Below are 19656 nucleotides of genomic sequence, written 5' to 3'. Positions count from 1 at the left end.
AGATAAGATGGCTTCTCCATTCACATACCTGATGCATTGGCAAGGAGAACTGGGAGGCAGGGGTCTGCAGGTGCTGTTGACCAGAGAACCTGCACGTGGTCGCTTCTGTGGCTTGGGATTTCCAGAGCATGACAGCTGTGTCCCAGGAGAGCACATCTGGAGACCACATATTCTAAGAAATCAAAGCAGAAGCTGCAAGGCTAGTTTTAACCTATCCTCAGAATTCATATGTCTTCACTCCCACTGCATTTTATTAGCTGCAAGAGAGTCACCAAAGCCAACCTAAATTCAAGGGGAGGGAAATTAGATTCCACCTCTTGGCAGGAGAGATGTCAGATAATTACAGCCATGTCTTTTGGAATCCTTACATGTGTTTGACATATTAAAATATGTCATAGGCTTGCCCAACTTTTAAATTTTAGTTAAGAATGTCCCCCAAATCAGCCAGATTTGCAATTTCATTGTCTAAATACCATGTCAAAGAAAATATACCACCTGTAATAGTTTTTCAGTTCAAAAAATCTGAATTTTATTTTGAACTTACTGGGCTTAGCTTAATATTTTTCCTACTGACAACCAAGAATTTGACTGGGTGTGATAATGAGTATTGTCAGCTCCAATGTCTGAATAAAGTATTTCTGTGGGTTTTGTTTCTTGACATTTCATTTGATTTCAACAAATCCATGAACTTCAGTAAAATTTCTTTAGGTGCTGAAATCTCATGGTTATTGATGATTTTCTTTTATTTTTAATAATGACCATATTTTTAATCATATTTGTTGTCCCCCTTTGTAATTCCAAGGTTTCAATTTCAATGTTGAATCAACATACTTTTCAAATTAGGATAATATATAATCTAGTTTGGGGAGGGAATTGAATTTAAACAATGCAACAAATTCTCTATAAAAATTGCCAAGTCACTCCTATGTGACTTAATTGAAAGTTCTGGGAATTTTTAACATCAGTGCTTTTACCAAGTTGAATCACAAAATCTATGTCAGACTATAACTGAATCAAAATCATTGAAAAGTTGCTTCTTTGTTCTGCAGTAGTACAGATTTGATGAGCTATTATGGAATAGTAACAGGTATGATTTTTAATTTGTCAGTTGATTTCTCATTTTATCATCAAAAATCATATGCATCATTCCATACATCCTGGAAGAATAATTTTTGGCAGCCATGTGACCCACTTTCTTTTTTACTGCTTTATATATGAAGGTATTTCAAAAAATTCATAGAAATGGAATTTTTAGAATATTCATATAAGTGCAAGAAATTTTGAAATCCATGTATAACTTTTTAATCATATGCATTTTCCATGAACTTTTTGATGACCCTCCTCCCCATGCAACTAAATAGGTAGTTGAAAGACTCTTTCATTAATAGTAGTTGACAACTTAGAAATTATTGTGACTTTATGTATTTTTCCTTTGGAAACCTGTGAAAGATTTACTTACAGATTTTCATATTTCCCCAGGTATGCTTTTCAGTGTGAAGGTTTATTGTAAGTAATATGTTGGGTCTATTATTTTTTATTAAGACTTGTATATGTTATAAAATCACATTTAAAGAATCTTCACTATAAGGCCTTGCATCTGCTTTTCCCTTTTTATAATACAATTCTAATAAAATTAAATATGTTACTAGAATCAACATTTTTCTCAATAGTATTAGATCTGTGGCCAGCGCTGTGGCAGCATAGCAGGTTAAGCTGCCACCTGGGTTCAAGACCCAGCTGCCCCACCTCTGATTCAGCTCCCTGCTAATGTATCTGGGAAAGCAAAGAAGGTGGCTCAAGTCCTTGGGCCCCCCACACCCAAGTGGGAGACCCAGAAGAAACTCCTGGCTCCTGGCTTCAGACCAGCCCAGCTCCAGCCCTTGCAGCAATTTGGGTAATGAACCAAAGGATGGAAGATCTCTCTGTCTTTGCCTCTCTCTCTCTCTCTCTCTGTAACTCTGCCTTTCAAATAAATAAATAAATCTTTTTTTAAAAAGTGTTAGCTCTGTACTTCTAGATGCAGCAGTTGAACTAGAACATACAAGAGTACTTCAAAATGTGTGGAAAATGAGATTGAAGATGTTTATTTTGATACAATAAAAGCTTTGAAATCCACATTTATTTTCCATGAATCTTTGGAAGACCACTCATAAGCATGGATTACAATTTTTACATCAAAATAAATTTACCTTTTTAAAATAGTTATTGTATTTATTTGAAAGGCAGAGTAACAGAGAAAGAGGGAGAGGCAGACAGATCTTCCATCTGCTGGTTTAGTCCCCAAAATGGCTGCAACAGCCATGGCTGAGCCAAGCTGAACTCCATCGAAGTCTCCTAGGTAAGTGGCAGAGGTACTGTTCTCCCAGGCACACTAGCAGCAAGCTGGATTGAAAATAGAGCAGCCCGGACTCAAACTGGCACCTATATGGGATGCTAGTGTCAAAGGCAGCTGCTTAACCCACTGCACCACAAGGCTGGCCCCAAATTTATCTTTTAATTCTATTTTCCATGAATTCTTTGAAGTAACCTCATAGCTCTGTATTCTTCATGTCCTCTCTTTTCTTCCAAACAATCCAATATAAGGAAATGTATACCAGTTCAATCAAAATGTCTTAATAGTCACAATCTAAGTGAAAATGCACAGTAATATCCTTTGTGATAAATCCCCTACCACTCATAAAAGTCACTCTGCTGAGAATCTTTTTTTTTTCTAATTTTTTAAATTAATTTATTTATTTTTGACAGGCAGAGTGGACAGTGAGAGAGAGAGACAGAGAGAAAGGTCTTCCTTTTTGCTGTTGGTTCACCCTCCAATGGCCACCGCGGCGTGCTGATCCGATGGCAGGAGCCAGGTGCTTCTCCTGGTCTCCCATGGGGTGCAGGGCCCAAGCACTTGGGCCATCCTCCACTGCACTCCTGGGCCATAGCAGAGAGCTGGCCTGGAAGAGGGGCAACCAGGACAGAATCTGGTGCCCCGACCGGGACTCGAACCCAGTGTGCCGGTGCCGCAAGGCGGAGGATTAGCCTGTTGAGCCACGGCGCCAGCCCTGCTGAGAATCTTAACAATTTGCTTTGCCAGGCCAACTATTGTGGTACTTCTCAACTAACTTCAATTTCTGTTTAGCATACAATTAAACTGTATAGTGTTTACATCTGATATCAAATTGATCAAATTATCTGTCATCTACCAGAAAATTAAATGAGATGCCCAAGGCCAGGCACATAATTTCTGGGGCCCAATACAAAATGAACATGTGGGACTCCTCGCTTTCCAAGGATCTATTGTCCCAACCCATAGCAGACGGGTGAGCCCAGATTGGGGGCCGTAGCAGTCATGGGGCAGGGACTGGATGGGGACCCAGGGCACCAAGGGGCAGTATAGAGTAGGAGGTCAAGAAACTGTCTTAGGGAACCAAGAGGCTGTGGAGGCAGGATGGAGTGTGAGTTAAGCTCCAAGCCCCCACTGGACACTCCCTTGTCCCATCCCACTTCACTTACCAAAAATAAAATTTATGAGAATAGTAACACAGTGACCACTGAGCATCAAACTCCAAGTCTGAGTGGGGAGCCCTGTGCCACTGCCCTGGTTGTACCCCTGCAAAGCCAGCCCTGGAGATGCCAGTGAGCAAAAGAACAAATCACCCATTCCTGGCCAATGCATCCTTTCTCCCAGGCTGTTCCCACCTGGGCAATCCTAATAGCTGCGGGATGAAGAGTATGGCAGACATCCCCATGCTCTAGGCCTCCTCTCTCTCTCTCTCTCTCTCTCTCTCTCTCTCTCTCTCTCTCTCTCTCGTCAGGATTTATAAGTGATGACCAAGGGCTCATGTCTGCCTAAGGGCCTGTCCTTGTGATGTGGGAGTCTCAGGAAAGGCAGTCGGGGCAGGTGCAAGAATGCGATCAAGGGACAGCCAGCCCGGCTCTAACATTCCACACCTTGAGCACACCTCTCCAAGCTCTGCTTGCTTAGCACTAAATTCCTCAAGTTATAATATGGGCTTCCTTATTGCTGATGAAAGGGTTAGGCCAGGTTAGATGACCTCTAGCATCCCCTGCAGCTCTGTTTCTGTGAGACAGAAACAACACAAATAGGTGTTGGGCAAAAGGCGTCTTGCCTCTTGTCTGTGTCATCCCATTTTTAATGAACCCATCGTAATCAATCTATTTCGGTTCATCAAAGCCCTATCTGAGCTGTTTGTTCTGATGTTGTTGCCGCATAGAAGCCAAAAGAAATGAGGGGTGACTAACCTGGATATGTGTGGGCAAAATGGGCCATCATATCCTTAAAGCTAGCAGCAAATGGGTTAATTCTACCACATTAGATTTAAAATAACAATAATTAATACCTGGGACAGATCCTTTTATCTAAGGTGCTCAAAGGACTTTGCAGTCATTAAACCATTAATTCACCTGCCTCAAGCTATGGGAGGTCAAGAGGAAACTGTTTAGAAGCCAGGCACTCCAGAAACATTGCAACAAAGAGGAATGACCATGACTAACTAGCAGGACAGGGAGGCGGGAGGGGAGTGAGGGAGTTAATTTAATGGAAAATCCTTCTGCTATTGTAGCGACAGCAGTTTAACCACTCACCATGCTCTTTGAGTGAATGCTCATGGTCGTCCCATCTCATGGACTGAGAAATCTCTTTATCCTTAATGTTAACTCCAGCCTTTCCAGCTGCAGACAACAATTATGCCCAAAGCAAAGAGAGGGGAACAGTTGACCCTAGCATTTTCTTTTGTCCAAGGAGAAAATGGCTTTTAAAGTTAAGGAATCTCACCAGCGCCGCTGCTCACTAGGCTAATCCTCCACCTCGCGGCACCGGCACACAGGGTTCTAGTCCCGGTTGGGGCGCCGGATTCTGTCCCGGTTGCCCCTCTTCCAGACCAGCTCTCTGCTGTGGCCTGGGAGTGCAGTGGAGGATAGCCCAAGTGCTTGGGCCCTGCACCCCATGGGAGACCAGGAGAAGCACCTGGCTTCTGCCATCGGATCAGCGCGTTGCACAGGCCACAGTGCGCTAGCCGCGGCGGCCATTGGAGGGTGAACCAACGGCAAGGGAGGACCTTTCTCTCTGTCTCTCTCTCTCACTGTCCACTCTGCCTGTCAAAAAAATAAAAATAAAAAAACAAAGTTAAGGAGTCTCTAAAGACAGAGTTCCAGTGCAGGATGAATCCCTGGAGTTTCTGACTTTTTGGCAGGTGGTTCCCATTTAAAAGCATCTATTGAAAAACCACACCTTCTGAAAGGACTGGAATTTATCATGAAAATAATTTAATTAATCCAACCATTCATCATCCAAGAGGCACTCTGCAAATGGCCAGGTGCTCTGGGAATAGAAAAGGTAGAAACCACCTCCCCAGATCACTACAAATCTAATAAAAAATATGAGATTAATGAACATAATATAAATTGATACATTTCTTATTTGTTATTATTCATATATTTCTATTTATTGTTAATATATTTACTTTTGAATATCAACTTTGTCTTTTTAAAGATTAATTTATTTTCTTACTTATTTGAAAGCTCATTATAGATAGAATGAGAGCAAGAGAGCAAGAGAGAGAGTAGGGGAGAGAATCTTCCATCTACTGTTTCACTCTCTAAATGGCTCCAACAGCTGGGGCTGGGCCAAGCCAAAGCCAGGAGCCAGGAACTCCATCCAGGTCTCCCACATGGGTGGCAGGGGCCCAAATTCTTGGGCCATCCTCCACTGCCCCCCAGGCACATTGGCAAGGAGCTGGATTGGAAGCAGAACCACCCGGGCCTCGAATTGGAGCTCTGCAATATGGGATGCCAGTGTCACAGGCAGTGGGTTAACCCACTGTGCCACAATGTAAGCCCAGTTAATATATTTATTAATAAATTAACTAATAAAATTACAGAAAACAGAATTCTGTACTTTTCAATTGTATAGACCCTACGTCTTATGGAGTTCGTGGTGGGAGGTATTGGAAGAGGACTAGAATAAGCAGGGAAGGCAAGAGTCATGCATAGAAGAGATAAGAGGAACCAGATCTCAGAAGTGAGAAAGGGTTTGGATTAACAATCGAATCAATGGGAGTCGCACCAAAGACAGTTCTCAACAGGGACAACACCTAAGGAAGGGGACCAGGTGAGAAGTTATTCTCGAGGCAGTAGAAAAACCAACCCGGCTAAACTGTGGTGCTCAGAGACCGGGAAGATGCATGGTTGAATGGGAAAGGAGAGCCAGATCACAGAGCACCTGGAAACCAGATGCAATAGGCACTGATCTGGGGGTCCTGAGATCTCTGTCTGAAGGAAATTTCTGAAGGAAATTGGGGATGGGAGGCATTCACCATAGGCTGCATGCTGTACCGTGTGCTTTATTAAATGTCACTGTAGCACACATTCCAATCTCAGCTGGTGACCACTAGTGTAAGTTCTTTTGTTTCAGAACCCAAAAATAGTGCAATGGAAGTACATTCTGGGGGGAGTGAGGAGAAAAGGATAGAGGGACATTTTAGCCAAAGTCTTGGACATGCCAGGAATAGCTGGTCCAGGTAGGTCCAGGTAGGGGCCCACCCATGATAAATAACCAGGGCCTGAGGAAGGCTATTCCAGAAGAGAGGAAAAGAAATTAGTAGAGTTGAGAAGATAAATTTCACCCAATTCGCAGTTTTGCCTACCGTTGGCCATTTTCATATCAGTATAGGTGGAATCACTGTTTCTTATCACCTATTAATTCGTTGAATGGATGTTCCTTTATTCTTACAATTAAAATCAAGAGCTGGGGAAGTCTCTGCATTCCTTGTGTATGGCCAGCTGAGGGTTTGTGTAGCTTCCAAAGTACACTAGAAGACACAGTCTTTCCTCAATTCATATCCCATGCAGGCCCACCCTAAGGCCAGGATACCTCCGGTCAGCAATAGGATGGAAAAAGAATTGTTCTCACCAAAGGAATCTACAGAAAAGTTGCTGTGAAACTGGAATAGGTGTGTCTTTCTGTCCTTCCGGTTCTTTTTATAGGCACTGAGGAACCTGAGTGAGGGCCTGCAGTTCTTCCGCCCATTTGGGGAGAGATTAAAGAAGCTGAGGTCGTCTCCTTCTTACTCATTTGCAGTTACAACCTTGCCACCTCCAGCCTCAGCTCCCAGAGTGGACACGGAGAAGGTGAGTCGGAATGAAGAGGCCATGGCCTCAGCTAGGAACCTGAATCTTTCCAGATGGCTGGAGTCTAGCTTGGGAATAACTGAGGGGAGTAGGGTTAGGGTTATTCAATTGCAAGGTTTTTGTTTTATTTTGTTTTTCAAAATGAATTTGTAGGATTTTTTTTTTCCTTAGGCCACATCTATCAAGACCTGGACTTCAGGTCTAAATAGTCCAAAAAACTGTTTGAAGGAAATAGTTATTTTGTATAAATCTTTTTGTTTTAAGATTTATTTATTTATTTGAACAACAGAGTTACAGGGAGAGAGGGAGGAACAGAGAGAGAGAGAGACAGAGAGATCTTCCATTTGCTGGTTCACTCCTCAGATGGCTGCAACAGCTGGAGCTGGGCCTATCTAAAGTCAAGAGCTTCTTCCAGGTCTCCTATGTGGGTACAGGGGTCCAAGGACTTGGGCCATATTCTGCTGCTTTCCAAGGCGTATTAGCAGAGAGCTGGATCAGAAATGGAGCAACCAGGACTCGAGCCTATTCCCAAATGAGATGCCAGTGCCACAGGTGGCAACTTTACCCACTGTGCCACAGTGCCAGCACCTTGTCTAATTTTTTGATGAACAAATAGGTGTTTATTAATAACCTTTTACATTTGGATTAATTTGAATTGATTTGGAAAGAAAAACAGTCATTAAAATTACTGGGAAAAACTATTTGCCCATCTCCTTCAAGCAATGCATCATTATCTAGAATAATCAAATGATCCACTAATGTTGGCAGTCTTTGTTCTATAACCTGCTATAACTGGTATTCTATTCATAATGCAAATATTGTTATATACCCATTTTATAAAAAAGATTCTGCCTTCAAAACCCATGAGACTGTGATACGCAAATTGCTGAATTTTTAAGAGCCGCTGAGTAAAATCTATTCTGCTTTTCCTAGCAGAAAGATAGAACTAAGATAGTTTTGGTGGTTTTAGGTTGATTGTTTCATTTCCTTTCCCAACATCCTATATGCAAAGAGTATTCAATACTGTTCCTGGAAAATGTGTACTATGAAAAAAGTGTGTATAGATTTCCTTTTTTTTTAAAGATTTGTTTATTTATATGAAAGTCAGAGTTACACAGAGAGAAAAGAGGCAGATAGAGAGGGAGAGAGAGTCTTCCATCCGCTGGTTTACTCCCCAGATGGCCGCAATGGCTGGAGTTGCACCGATCCAAAGCCAGGAGCCAGAAGCTTCTTCTGGGTCTCCCACATGGCCGCAGGGGCTCAAGGACTTAGGCCATCTTCTACTGCTATGCCAGGCCATAGCAGAGAGCTAGATCATAAGAGGAGCAGCCAGGACTAGAACTGGCGCCCTTATGGGATGTCAGTACTTCAGGCCAGGGCATTAACCCACTGCACCACAGCGCCGGTCCCATAAGCTTATTTTTTAATTCCACTGTCTATGAACTTTCTGAAGTACCGGTGCATGTGATAGCATTTCCCATCCCCTTAGACTGTTTTTGTGTGTATCTATGATTTTTTTACACCATGAGGGATATTAGCATTTAGATAAGTATCAGAAGTCAGGGTAACTTGGATTCTCTCCAGTCAATGTCAAAGCTAACTTGAGTCTCTCTGGTGTCCTAGTGACAATTTTGGTAAAGCTGTTTGTTTTTTTTTTAAAGATTTATTTATTTATTTGAAAGTAAGAGTTACATAGAGATAGGAGAGGCAGAGAGAGAGAGAGAGAGAGAGAGATCTTCCATCCGCTGTTTCATTCCCCAATTGGCCGCAACAGCCAGAGCTGCACCAATCCGAAGCCAGGAGCCAGGGTCTCCTACATGGGTGCAGGGGCCCAAGGACTTGGGCCATCTTCTGCTGCTTTTCCAGGCTATAGCACAGAGCTGGATTGGAAGTGGAGCAGCTGGGTCTCGAACCAGCACCCATATAGGATGCCGGCACTTAAGGCCAGGGCATTAACCCGCTGCACCACAGTGCCGGCCCCTAAAGCTATTTGTTTTATATGCCCAAATATCTTTATTTGGGAGTGACACTATTAAGCCCTACATAGGATTACCCATCAGGCGTTCTCGTGGGTTGATGTAAAGTCTTAAGCTTGTTTCTTCTTTTTCTTTCTGCAGGGCATCAGAAAACCATTCTCGTGAGGTCCACTTAGAAGTCACCATGTATGAGGACTGCATTGAGTCCACTGGAGACTACTATCTCCTCTGTGACACTGAGGGGGCCTGGGGCATTGTTCTGGAGTCCCTGGCTGCAATTGGCATAGTGGTTACAATTTTGCTCCTCTTGGCATTTCTCTTCCTCATGCGAAAGGTCCAGGACTGCAGCCAGTGGAATGTCCTCCCCACCCAGTTCCTCTTCCTCCTTGGGGTGCTGGGGCTCTTTGGACTCGCTTTTGCCTTCATCATCCAGTTCAATCAACAAACTGCCCCAGTGCGCTACTTTCTCTTTGGGGTTCTCTTTGCTCTCTGTTTCTCATGCCTCCTGGCTCATGCCTCCAACCTAGTGAAGCTGGTCCGGGGTAGAGTCTCTTTCTCTTGGACAACAATTCTGTGCATTGCTATTGGTGTCAGCCTGTTGCAGACGATTATTGCCATTGAGTATGTGACACTCATCATGACCAGAGGTATGATGTTTGTGCACATGACACCCTACCAGCTGAACGTGGACTTTGTTGTACTCCTGGTCTACGTCCTCCTCCTGATGGCCCTCACGTTCTTCGTCTCCAAAGCCACCCTCTGTGGCCCATGTGAGAACTGGAAGCAGCATGGAAGGCTCATCTTCGCCACTGTGCTCATCTCCATCATTATCTGGGTGGTGTGGATCTCCATGCTCATGAGAGGCAACCCACAGCTCCAGCGACAGCCACAGTGGGACGATGCGGTCGTCTGCATTGGCCTGGTCACCAACGCTTGGGTTTTCCTGCTGGTGTACATCATCCCTGAGCTCTGCATTCTCTACAGATCTTGTAAGCAAGATTGCCCTTTGCAAAGCAATGCCTGCGCAGTGCCAGTCTACCAACGCGCCTTCCGAGCGGAGAACCAGGAGCTCTCCAGAGGTAATTTCCTGGGGAATTTGGGGTGCAGAAAGGTGTTCATTTAGGAGAAATAGAGCAATGGAATGAACCATGATGGAACAAGAAGGGAATGGTCACACTTTGAGTGAGTGACTTCATAGTTCCAACACGGAAATGAAGACTCCCATAACCAAGGTTAAATTTTAAAGAAAAACCAGTTCTTCCAAAACCTAGAACTTTATGGGGATAGACCAAGACAGAAATGAATCAGAAACCATTTTTTTTAAAAAAGTGACTGTCTCTGAATACTCATGTGAAGAAAGGCACCAATGAAAAGTTAACTAGACCCAACTAAGGTCTGGACCAATGCAACTGCTAAGTCCAGATGCATTGACTTTCGAGTACAAAAGTCAATCCCAGCAACAGTAATTGACATTTAAAAATTTTAAATCTCAAAAGTAATTCATACAAAATCTTAAACTGATTCATGAAATTCATAAGACTCACCACTCACAAAATTCACAGTCTAATAGCTTCTGAATTTCTGCTTTTTCAAGCCATTCATAGTTTTAAATTCTTTAATGTTTACAAAAAGAAACAGGAAAAACATTACATTAGCATCCTGAGTATTCTCTGATGTGTGACCATTGGGAAAATAAAGCAATGCATCACATTTTCATAAGAATTTCTGCATCATATTTTTAGCCTTATGTAAGCCCAAGCCATTCAACTATACTTTGTTAAGGAATAAAATATATTTTCCATGATAACAAGGATGTTCAGACTCCCATCAACCTGGGGGAAATGGTGGTTAATTTCAGTTATCTGGAAATATGTCAGAACTCATTCATTCCTTTTCTGAAACATCTGGTCTATTATTCATAACCCAATATTATAGTTTTATATCAATTGTTTTGTCTTCAAAGGCATCTGATTTTTCACATTTTATTTCTAATATGTAACTATGATGCTATTTTATATATTATATAGTACATATAATAGTCACCAGGCTCAAAAAAATTAATATAAGCTTTCCTTTTAAGTACATACACGTCTTAGAGCTGTAATCTGTGGTTAATTACACATTCAAATTAAATCCTTTTTAGATAAATACACCAATTTATTCTTTTCAGTTCAGTTGACTGAAAGTCAGAAATTGACACTATACATCCTTCCTATAAAAGTTTTTCATTGCTTGTTGATGATGTATAGTCAGATCACTGAGGTTTGTAGTAGAATTGCAGTGAACTTTTCTCAAAAATACTTCTCATAGTTCTTACCAGAAGATAGGATAAGACTTCTTGTGCTTGTTTTTGTTGTTATTGCATGTATCCAAGAAATAAAAGTCATAGAGAAAGTAGTTCTTGGAGTTTCACAACAATCAAAACATAGCAAGCCTTGTAGTAATCAATATTCCATACCCCAACATATTAGTCAAATGTTTCAAGTGTTCTAAGGAGTCTCTTAATTAAAGAGCATAGACTTGCTAAAGTATGTTTCCTAGTTTGGCCAGGACTATCCTAGTTCTCAAGCAGAGTTAGAAAATCCATCTCCAGGTCAGAAAGTCTGCCAGTGATAGTCATTGCCAACATAGTTGTGAGAAAAAAAAATCAATAATGTAGTAAACAACATATAGATTGCTCTCTAAGACTGAGAAGAGTGGCCAGAAACTCAAGATCAGACAACAGAATCAGAATTTAGGTCACCTGGAAGAAACACAAATACCAAAGGTTAGAAGAATGATTAAAACTCAATGTAACGTGCAGGGTTACACCTAGCTAGGAAAAACATACAAATTGATACAAAATAGCTAAAAGCCCAAAATATATGAACAGTCTCTTGAAAAGAACCGCAAGAGTTATTGTAGGTCCTGAGTCAACAGTGAAAAGCTGCTTACCACTCTGTTTTTGTTCAAGAAATAATCATGATTCTATAGCAACAAATGTGTGGTTGGCAAGAACCATCGTACTCAGCAAGAATGCTCACTCCAGGTTGGGCATCCACTAGGAGAAAGAAGTATGGGGGACTTGAGGAGGCTCAATGGAAAACCTAAAAGATGATTAAAGGGTTAAATATCAGACCTACGTGCAAAGATTGACAATGAAACTGATCTGGTCATTCATAAGCTGGATGTGCCTTTGACATAGGGTATTCAAGTTCTCTCTCTAAATTCTGGGCCAAAACACAATGTTTTTATTTGATTCCATGAGGCATGCATTTGTCATGTGATTCTTCTGACTAACACTGCTTCTATGAACTCCTGTTGCATAATTATTTTACTTACCACTCAGTTATGAAACCAGAATCATTCAGCTGAAAGAAGAGTTGAAACGAGGAGTGATCAGCAAAGACCTTAGAAATGTGAAGGCCTCTTCCCGAGAGGCCATGGCCTTGCTGTCTTCCTTCTCCAATAAAGATAACAGATGGAAATGGACCCAAACTGAGGCATGAGGGATGTAGATTAAACATGACATAAGAGTTGGTAAACACTTTGCTGAAACAGATCAGTGAAGGGGATTAAGGACTCCATTTCTCTGGAAGTCTTTCAAAAGATTAAGCTTTATCTCTCTGAAGTGGCTTATGGACTTAATGTCAACATATAAACACATGTGGATGGAGAATGAAAATGCAATCAGGCATGTCCTTCCAGGACAGCAAATATCTATATCTATATATCTATATATTCATTCCATGCCCTGGGTTATAAAAGTCTCCCTAAAAAGCTGTATATTGATTGAACTTTTCTTTTTTTAAAAAAAGATTTATTTGTTTATTTGAAAAGCAGAGTTATAGAGAGAGAAGGAGAGACAGAGAAAGAGAGATTCCATCTGCTGGTTCACTTTTTAAGTGGCCACAATGCCCAAGGCTGGGCTAGGCCAAAGCCAAGGGCCCAGAACTCCATATGGATTTCCAATGTGAGTGACAGAGGCCCAAGCACTGAGGCCATCTTCCACTGCTTCCCTGGGTGCATTAGCAAAGAGCTGGATCAGAAACAGAGCAGCTGGGACTCACACTGGCTCTCATATGGGGTGCCTGCAATCACAGGTGGCAGTTTAACCCACTGTGCCACAACACTGGCCCCTATTGATTGAACTTTTAAAGTCAGTTGCTCTTAACCAGAATCTCAAGCCAAAAACATAAATATATGCTCTCATAGCATTTAATTAAAGTTGTACAAAATCAACACATTGATAGGCACACAAAACTTTAACACAAAAACATACAACAGTAGGATAAAGAATTTATCCTCACAATATTTGAGGGTTGGTGTTGTGGCATAGCAGATAAAGCCACCACCTACACCACCAGCATTCCATATGAGCTGTTCCATATCCCGGCTGTTCCACTTCCCATCCAGCTCCCTACTAATGGCCTGGGAAAAGCAGTGGAAGATTGCCCAAGTGTTTGGGCCCCTGCCACTCACATGGGAGACCCAGATGAAACTCCTGGCTCCTGGCTTCAGCTTAGCCCAGCCGTAGCTTTTGTGGCCATTTGAGAAATGAACCAGCAGATGGGTTATCTCTCTCTCTCTCTCTGTCTCCCTCCCTCTCTGTAACTCTGACATTCAAATAAATAAATAGATTTTTGAAAAAAAAATAATTTGTGCAACATATAAATGAACTAATTAAAATACAAAATAAAAAGGAAGAAGCAATTCTGAAATTATTTTAATGTTTAATTATTCATTTGCATGCAACTAGGATTATGTTATTTTTAACATATCCTTCATTAATTAAGTTAGTTGATGGATATGTTACTTGTTTAATGTTTAGAATTAGTAAATTTGGAATGTTTTTCAAGAGAACATAGCTACACATCAATCAATAAATAAAATCAATTGCTCTTTTTTAAAAAAAAATGTACATATTTATTTGAAAGGCAGAGTTACAGAGAGACAGAGGCAGAGAGAGAGAGAAAGAAGTCTTCCTTCCACTGGTTCATTCCTCCAAGTGGCTGCAATGGCCAGATCTGGGCTGGTCTAAAGCCAGGAGTCAGGAGTTTCTTCTGGGTCTGCCGTGCAGGTGCAGGGACACAAGGACTTGGGCCATCTTCTACTGTTTTCTTGGCCATAGCAGAAAGCTGGATCAGAAGTGGAGCATCCAGGACTTGATGGGTGCCCATATGAGATGTGGACACTGCAAGTAGTGGCTTTACCCGTTACACCACAGTGCTGACCCCTCAATTGTGCTTTTAACTGAGAATTTTAAATGTGATACAATTTGCAAAGATTTTTTAAAAAGATTTATTTATTTATTTATTTATTTGAGAAACAGACTTAAGGAAACAGAGAGAGGGAAAGACAGAGAGATAGGTCTTCCATCCACATGTTCACTCCCCAGACTGCCACAACAGCTGGAGCTGGGCCAATCAGGAGCCAGGAGCTTCTAGGTTTCCCACGCAGGTGCCATACCACTGGCCCCTGCAAAGATATTAAATATAGTAGAATATCAACTGTGGATCTGGCTTGTGAGTAAAAGTTCCCCTTCATCATTGCCTGCTTAATCTGTTTTAGATTAATTAGAATATTGTTATATCAAGTTTGCTGAAAGCAAGACCCATATTTATTAAAAATATCATATTTTTGTCAAAAAATCACATTTTTAAAGATTTAGTTATTTATTTGAAATACAGAGTTACAGAGAGGGAGATACACAGAGAAAGAGAGAGGTCTTGCATCTTCTGGTTCAGTCCCCAAATGGCCACAACAGCCAGGGCTGGGCCAGGCCAAAGCCAGGAACCAGGAGCTTCTTGTTCTCCCAAGTGAGTTCAGGGGCCCCAGGACTTGGGCCATTATCCACTGCTTTCCCAAGCCATTAGCAGGGAACTTGATTGGAAGTGGAGCAGCTGGGACTTGAACCAGCACCCATATGGGATTCCAGCACTGCAGGCAGTGGCATTACCCACTATGACCCAGAACCAGCCCCCCAAAATATCACATTACTGTTGGACCTTTTCCATCCAGTGTGCAACTGTGTGCAGACAAACCTAGTGTGATTCTTTTTGAAGGTATTAGGACAAAGAGAATCAATGAGTCTATATAATACAAAAATGGGCGAACAAATATAAAATGAAGTCAACCAAGTGAAAGCTGTTCCCTAGCAAACACCTGCTTTTGCTGAATATAGTCCTCCTTAACAGTCCTCAATATGCTTTTCTCCAAGGCATGCCCGCCTTCCCAGGGGAAACACCATTGGAATGATCTGAACTGGGGTCATTTCTGTTTGTCCTTTCATGGGAAGGGCTTTTTTTGTCATCTACAAGAATAGCAGGTCACAGAAGGAGTGCTGGCAAAAAGCAAAAAAGTGGGTAGGATTTGTTTAGTCTGAGGCCCGATAAAACACAGATAGTGATGTGTATAAAGACTCAAGGAGCAGGAGCGTAACTGGGAAGCAGAAAGAGAACAGAGTAAAACCTCACATGCCCAGACTTTGGGGCTTTGCTCTATCTTTTACCAATCTTGAGCTCAAAACAAGGTCTTCAGCCTCCAGGAGCCTGAGGTCCCTATTGCTACATGATGACGATAGTGGCCCTCCCACCTCCTCTCCATGTAAATGAATGTCAGGGCTCACTCAACTCAGATTTCCCACCATGAAGTGGTTGCCAATTGGATACAGAAAAACTTTCAGCCTTTTGGCAAATTCATGGATAATAATTAGAGCTGGAAGAATTGACTTTTGTCATTGATGATCTGGTCCAATGAGAACGCCAGATGAAGTTGGTTACCAAGGGGCTGAGTGTGAAAGAGCCTTATTATGTTAAGAATGACAGCTAATCCCAACTTGCAGTTCATTCTGCCATGAAGGAAAAACAGGGGCTTCCTATCATAGCATCCAAGCTCTCCAAAAGATGCCAGTAGAGGGAGGATGCCAGGCCATTGATTGTCACTGCACCACCAGCATCACTACCCATAATATACACAGGATAGCACACATGATGTTTTCCATATGTATGCCTTGTTCCAGTATTGTTCAAGCAATCAGTCTCTCTCTCTCTCTCTCTCTCTCTCTCTCTCTCTGTATATATATATATATATATATATATATATATATATATAATTTCTTTCTTTTTCTTTTCTTTTTGGACAGGCAGAGTGGATAGTGAGAGAGAGAGACAGAGAGAAAGGTCTTCCTTTTTGCCGTTGGTTCACCCTCCAATGGCCGATGCAGCCGGCTGATCTGAAGCCAGGAGCCAGGTGCTTCTCCTGGTCTCCCATGCAGGTGCAGGGCCCAAGGACTTGGGCCATCCTCCACTGCCTTCCCGGGCCATAGCAGAGAGCTGGCCTGGAAGAGGGGCAACCGGGATAGAATCTGGCGCCCCAACCGGGACTAGAACCCGGTGTGCCGGCGCCGCAAGGCGGAGGATTAGCCTGTTAAGCCACAGCGCCGGCCACATATATATAATTTCATCTTCAAAACAACTCTCTGAAATAGATTTATTATTTTGGTGATCATTATTCCTCTTTTTTTAAAAAAGATTTATTTATTTATTTGAAAGGCACAGTTACAGAGAGGCAGAGGCAGAGAGAGAGAGAGAGAGAGGGAGAGGGCAAGAGAGAGAGGGAGAGAGATAAGTCTTCCATCCGATGGTTCACTCCCTAATTGGCTGCAATGGCTGGAGCTGCGCCGATCCAAAGCCAGGAGCTAGGAGCTTCTTCCGGGTCTCCCACGTGGGTACAGGGGCTCAAGGACTTGGGCCATCTTCTACTGCTTTCCCAGGCCATAGCAGAGAGCTGGATCAAAAGTGGAGCATTATTCCTCTTTCTAGCCCATCAGGAAGCAAAGGCAACAAAATATTAGGGAATTTGGGTCCTTGGCAATAGAGGTGGGAGAGCCAGTGGTCTTTTTTCAAGGTCCCTCCCCTCAACACCGGCACTTCCAAGTGTGGACACCAGTGATATAGTCACGGCTGTGATCAGCAAAAAACAAGTACACATCCAGCCAGTACTTTAGAGACACAGTCCCTATCTTCATAGATCTTATAGTCTGGTTGAGGATACAGATGTTAAACAAACCACTGTGTGTATAATTTATGATTGGTCTGATGAGATTATTGCATAAAGTTGGTTACCAAAAGGTTGAATGTGAAGGAGTCTTGTTATGCCAAGGAGAAAAGTTAAACCAAAAATTCAGTTCATGATTATTCTATGGCAGTATAGAATTCTCTCTAGGGATCTTTTTTTATTGTGTCCACTTTTAAAGTTGAATCCAAACTTGCAGAAAATCAAGCTTAAAGGGACTGTGGAACAGAGTGAGATGCCCCAGGTCATGTAGGTAATACTGTGAGAACAAGCACCTTGACCCAAGGCTAATGCTCTCTCTCCAGAAAGTGATGAATCTTCAGCCTGTTCAATTACTGAACACGGATGTGCTTCTCCTGAACACACATATGCTGTCCTTATACAACCTTCCCCATCAAGTTTAAAAATACCCCTTCAAGTCATCAATCTTTCCAGTGACAGGCTCAACTGAGAATTCCATTTAAAGGAGCAGGAGGCTCTTTGCAAGCCATTGAGTTTTCTCATAGTCCTCACGTGCTTCTCCACTGTGATCTCTGACACTAACCCAGCCCTTCCCTCCTTTGGCTTTCAGCCCGAGACAGTGATGGAGCTGAGGAGGATGTAGCATTAACTTCATATGGTACTCCCATTCAGCTGCAGGTAAATGTGCTCGTCTACCTTCACCCAGCAGGGACCCAGCAAGCCCGCCTCCCTTGGGAGTGCCTTCAGGCTTCATTTCCAAAGGTTTTACTGACCTGAGAGAGGACAAGCTGGGCAGGATCTTCCCAAAGGCCTTTGGAGCTTGAACCATTTCTGATTTAAGCCAGAGCAGGGCGGTGCAAGAGAATCAAGTGCACTTTTTGCCTCCCAGTCTCCACCAGCACCATCAACAAGCAATAAATCCTCATGCAGGTGAAGGTCCCTGGGAAGACAGGGTAACTCGGAGAGTCTGTGTGAGGATGAAGAGGCTCAGGCTCACAGAGCTTTCCCTTGCCAGCAGTAGAGGATTATAAACCTGTGTTGAGTGCCCAGCCCCTGAGCCCCCAACAACGCCTATCGGATGGCCTGTCTAGCTCCAGCAGCCCAGGCTGCCCCAGAACTGGGCCGGGTCTCTCAGCACCATCTGAATGCCCAGATGCATGAATCGATTGCAATGCTTTCAGGACAAAACAGAGGGGGAACTGCTGAGTACATTGGAGATGACTCGTATTTGTATTGTGATGGTTTGAAGACATACAATCTAGACAGTCAAAAATACCACATGGGGACACAATTCTTTTTATTGTGGTGATCAAAAGTAACTAAAATCCAAGACTGAAAGTAATGCCCAGACCTTTTCCTCAGTAAATTTTACTAGGTATCGAAGGAAGTTAATCCCCTGGGTGTGTTATCTGCGACTTTGTGCTTTCCTAAAATGACACGTGGACCAGGACATTTGCTGTAATAAACACTCAAAAGGGAATTTACATAATGAGAAAAATCTTCACTCTTGCCTCAAGATTTTCCTAGATTAGTCTCAATTTCCAGTGATGAGCTATACAAGAACCCTGCAAAAATATTCTTGTTAACGGCTCAGAGGGTAGCCTTTTTTCCTTGCTCTTTTTTGAATTAACCAAGGATGAAATGATGGTGAGATGGTAACATTTCAAACATAGCCCTGGAAAGTTTGATCTCCTGTGCTGGCTCAGAAAGTTGATGGTGGTATTTCTTTCTTTCCAGACTGTTGATCCTGCACAAGAGTATTGCATCCCTCGGGTGACAGTAAGCTCCCAGCAAGATGCAGAATCCTAAAATCTACAGGAAACATGAATAGTCAAGACCCAGAAGACAAGCCTGGTAAAGGGGGCCCCAACAGGCCTCCGGGAAGCTCCCAGAGTCAGGCTGCACAGGAAACCTCAGCTCAGCCTGCCTCCTCTGTTTGCTGGCCTTGTCCATCCATCTGGATCTGTTATGGAAGACTGCCCATTCGAGCATAATTACAATCTTGCTGGCCACCCTATGTGTCTCTTTCTTCATTTGTGTAACTGAAAAATTCCCTTTCTTAGACATGCTGGAACGAATTGGTGCCTCTTACTAACAACTGAAAGACTCTGGTCTGCAGGAATTAGGATCATTCTAATATGACAAAGCAAAGAGGTTAGTAGCAATTTACTACTACTGGATTACTCCCCTGGTTAACTGTACACTGTGGTAAAACACCATACCATAGGATTTTATCTCTTAACCACATTTCTGCAGCCAGTTCAGTAGTATTAACTAGATTCACATTGTTGCACAAAAGATCTCTACAAGTTTTTCATCTTGGAAAACTGAAATTCTGTTCTAATTGAACACAACCTTCCCCAGCCAGCGCCTGGCAACACCATTCTACTTTCTGTTTCCAATCCTGTTTGTTTACTTTAGATACCTTATATTACACACTTAAACAGTGTTCTCTTTTTGTTACCGACTTAGCCTAATGTCCTCAAGGTCCATCCATATGACAGGATTGTCTTCTTTTCAGACTTAATAA

At 42.5% G+C, this 19656-nt stretch overlaps 1 protein-coding gene across 3 annotated transcripts; it reads left to right on the top strand.

Moving 5' to 3' along the window:
* Window positions 1-1494: 1494 nt before the first annotated feature.
* Window positions 1495-19263, top strand: GPRC5D (G protein-coupled receptor class C group 5 member D). Of its 3 annotated transcripts, XM_062195501.1 has the most exons (5): window positions 1495-1506; window positions 6991-7134; window positions 9252-10189; window positions 17737-17804; window positions 18864-19263. In XM_062195501.1, exons 3-5 carry the CDS (start codon window positions 9295-9297, stop codon window positions 18933-18935), a joined length of 1035 nt encoding a protein of 344 aa, XP_062051485.1. In that variant the 5' UTR covers window positions 1495-1506; window positions 6991-7134; window positions 9252-9294; the 3' UTR covers window positions 18936-19263. The 3 variants fall into 3 exon arrangements, with proteins under 3 accessions (XP_062051485.1, XP_062051484.1, XP_062051486.1); XM_062195500.1 differs by lacking the exon at window positions 1495-1506 and having other exon boundaries at window positions 5907-7134; XM_062195502.1 differs by lacking the exons at window positions 1495-1506; window positions 17737-17804 and having other exon boundaries at window positions 5907-7134; window positions 18864-18947.
* The last annotated feature ends 393 nt before the right edge of the window (window positions 19264-19656 follow it).

Source organism: Lepus europaeus, chromosome 6 (assembly GCF_033115175.1).
Source record: "Lepus europaeus isolate LE1 chromosome 6, mLepTim1.pri, whole genome shotgun sequence".
Taxonomy (NCBI): Eukaryota; Metazoa; Chordata; class Mammalia; order Lagomorpha; family Leporidae; genus Lepus; species Lepus europaeus.
Note: the sequence above shows the minus strand (reverse complement) of the source record. Positions and strands in the feature narration are given on the sequence as shown.

Bases quoted from the DNA above. Each gene is read 5' to 3' on its own strand.
- GPRC5D (XM_062195501.1), top strand. From the start codon at position 9,295: ATGTATGAGGACTGCATTGAGTCCACTGGAGACTACTATCTCCTCTGT. The intron at 10,190-17,736 runs GTAATTTCCTGG...TTTGGCTTTCAG, and splicing joins GAACCAGGAGCTCTCCAGAG to CCCGAGACAGTGATGGAGCT. The intron at 17,805-18,863 runs GTAAATGTGCTC...CTTTCTTTCCAG, and splicing joins GTACTCCCATTCAGCTGCAG to ACTGTTGATCCTGCACAAGA.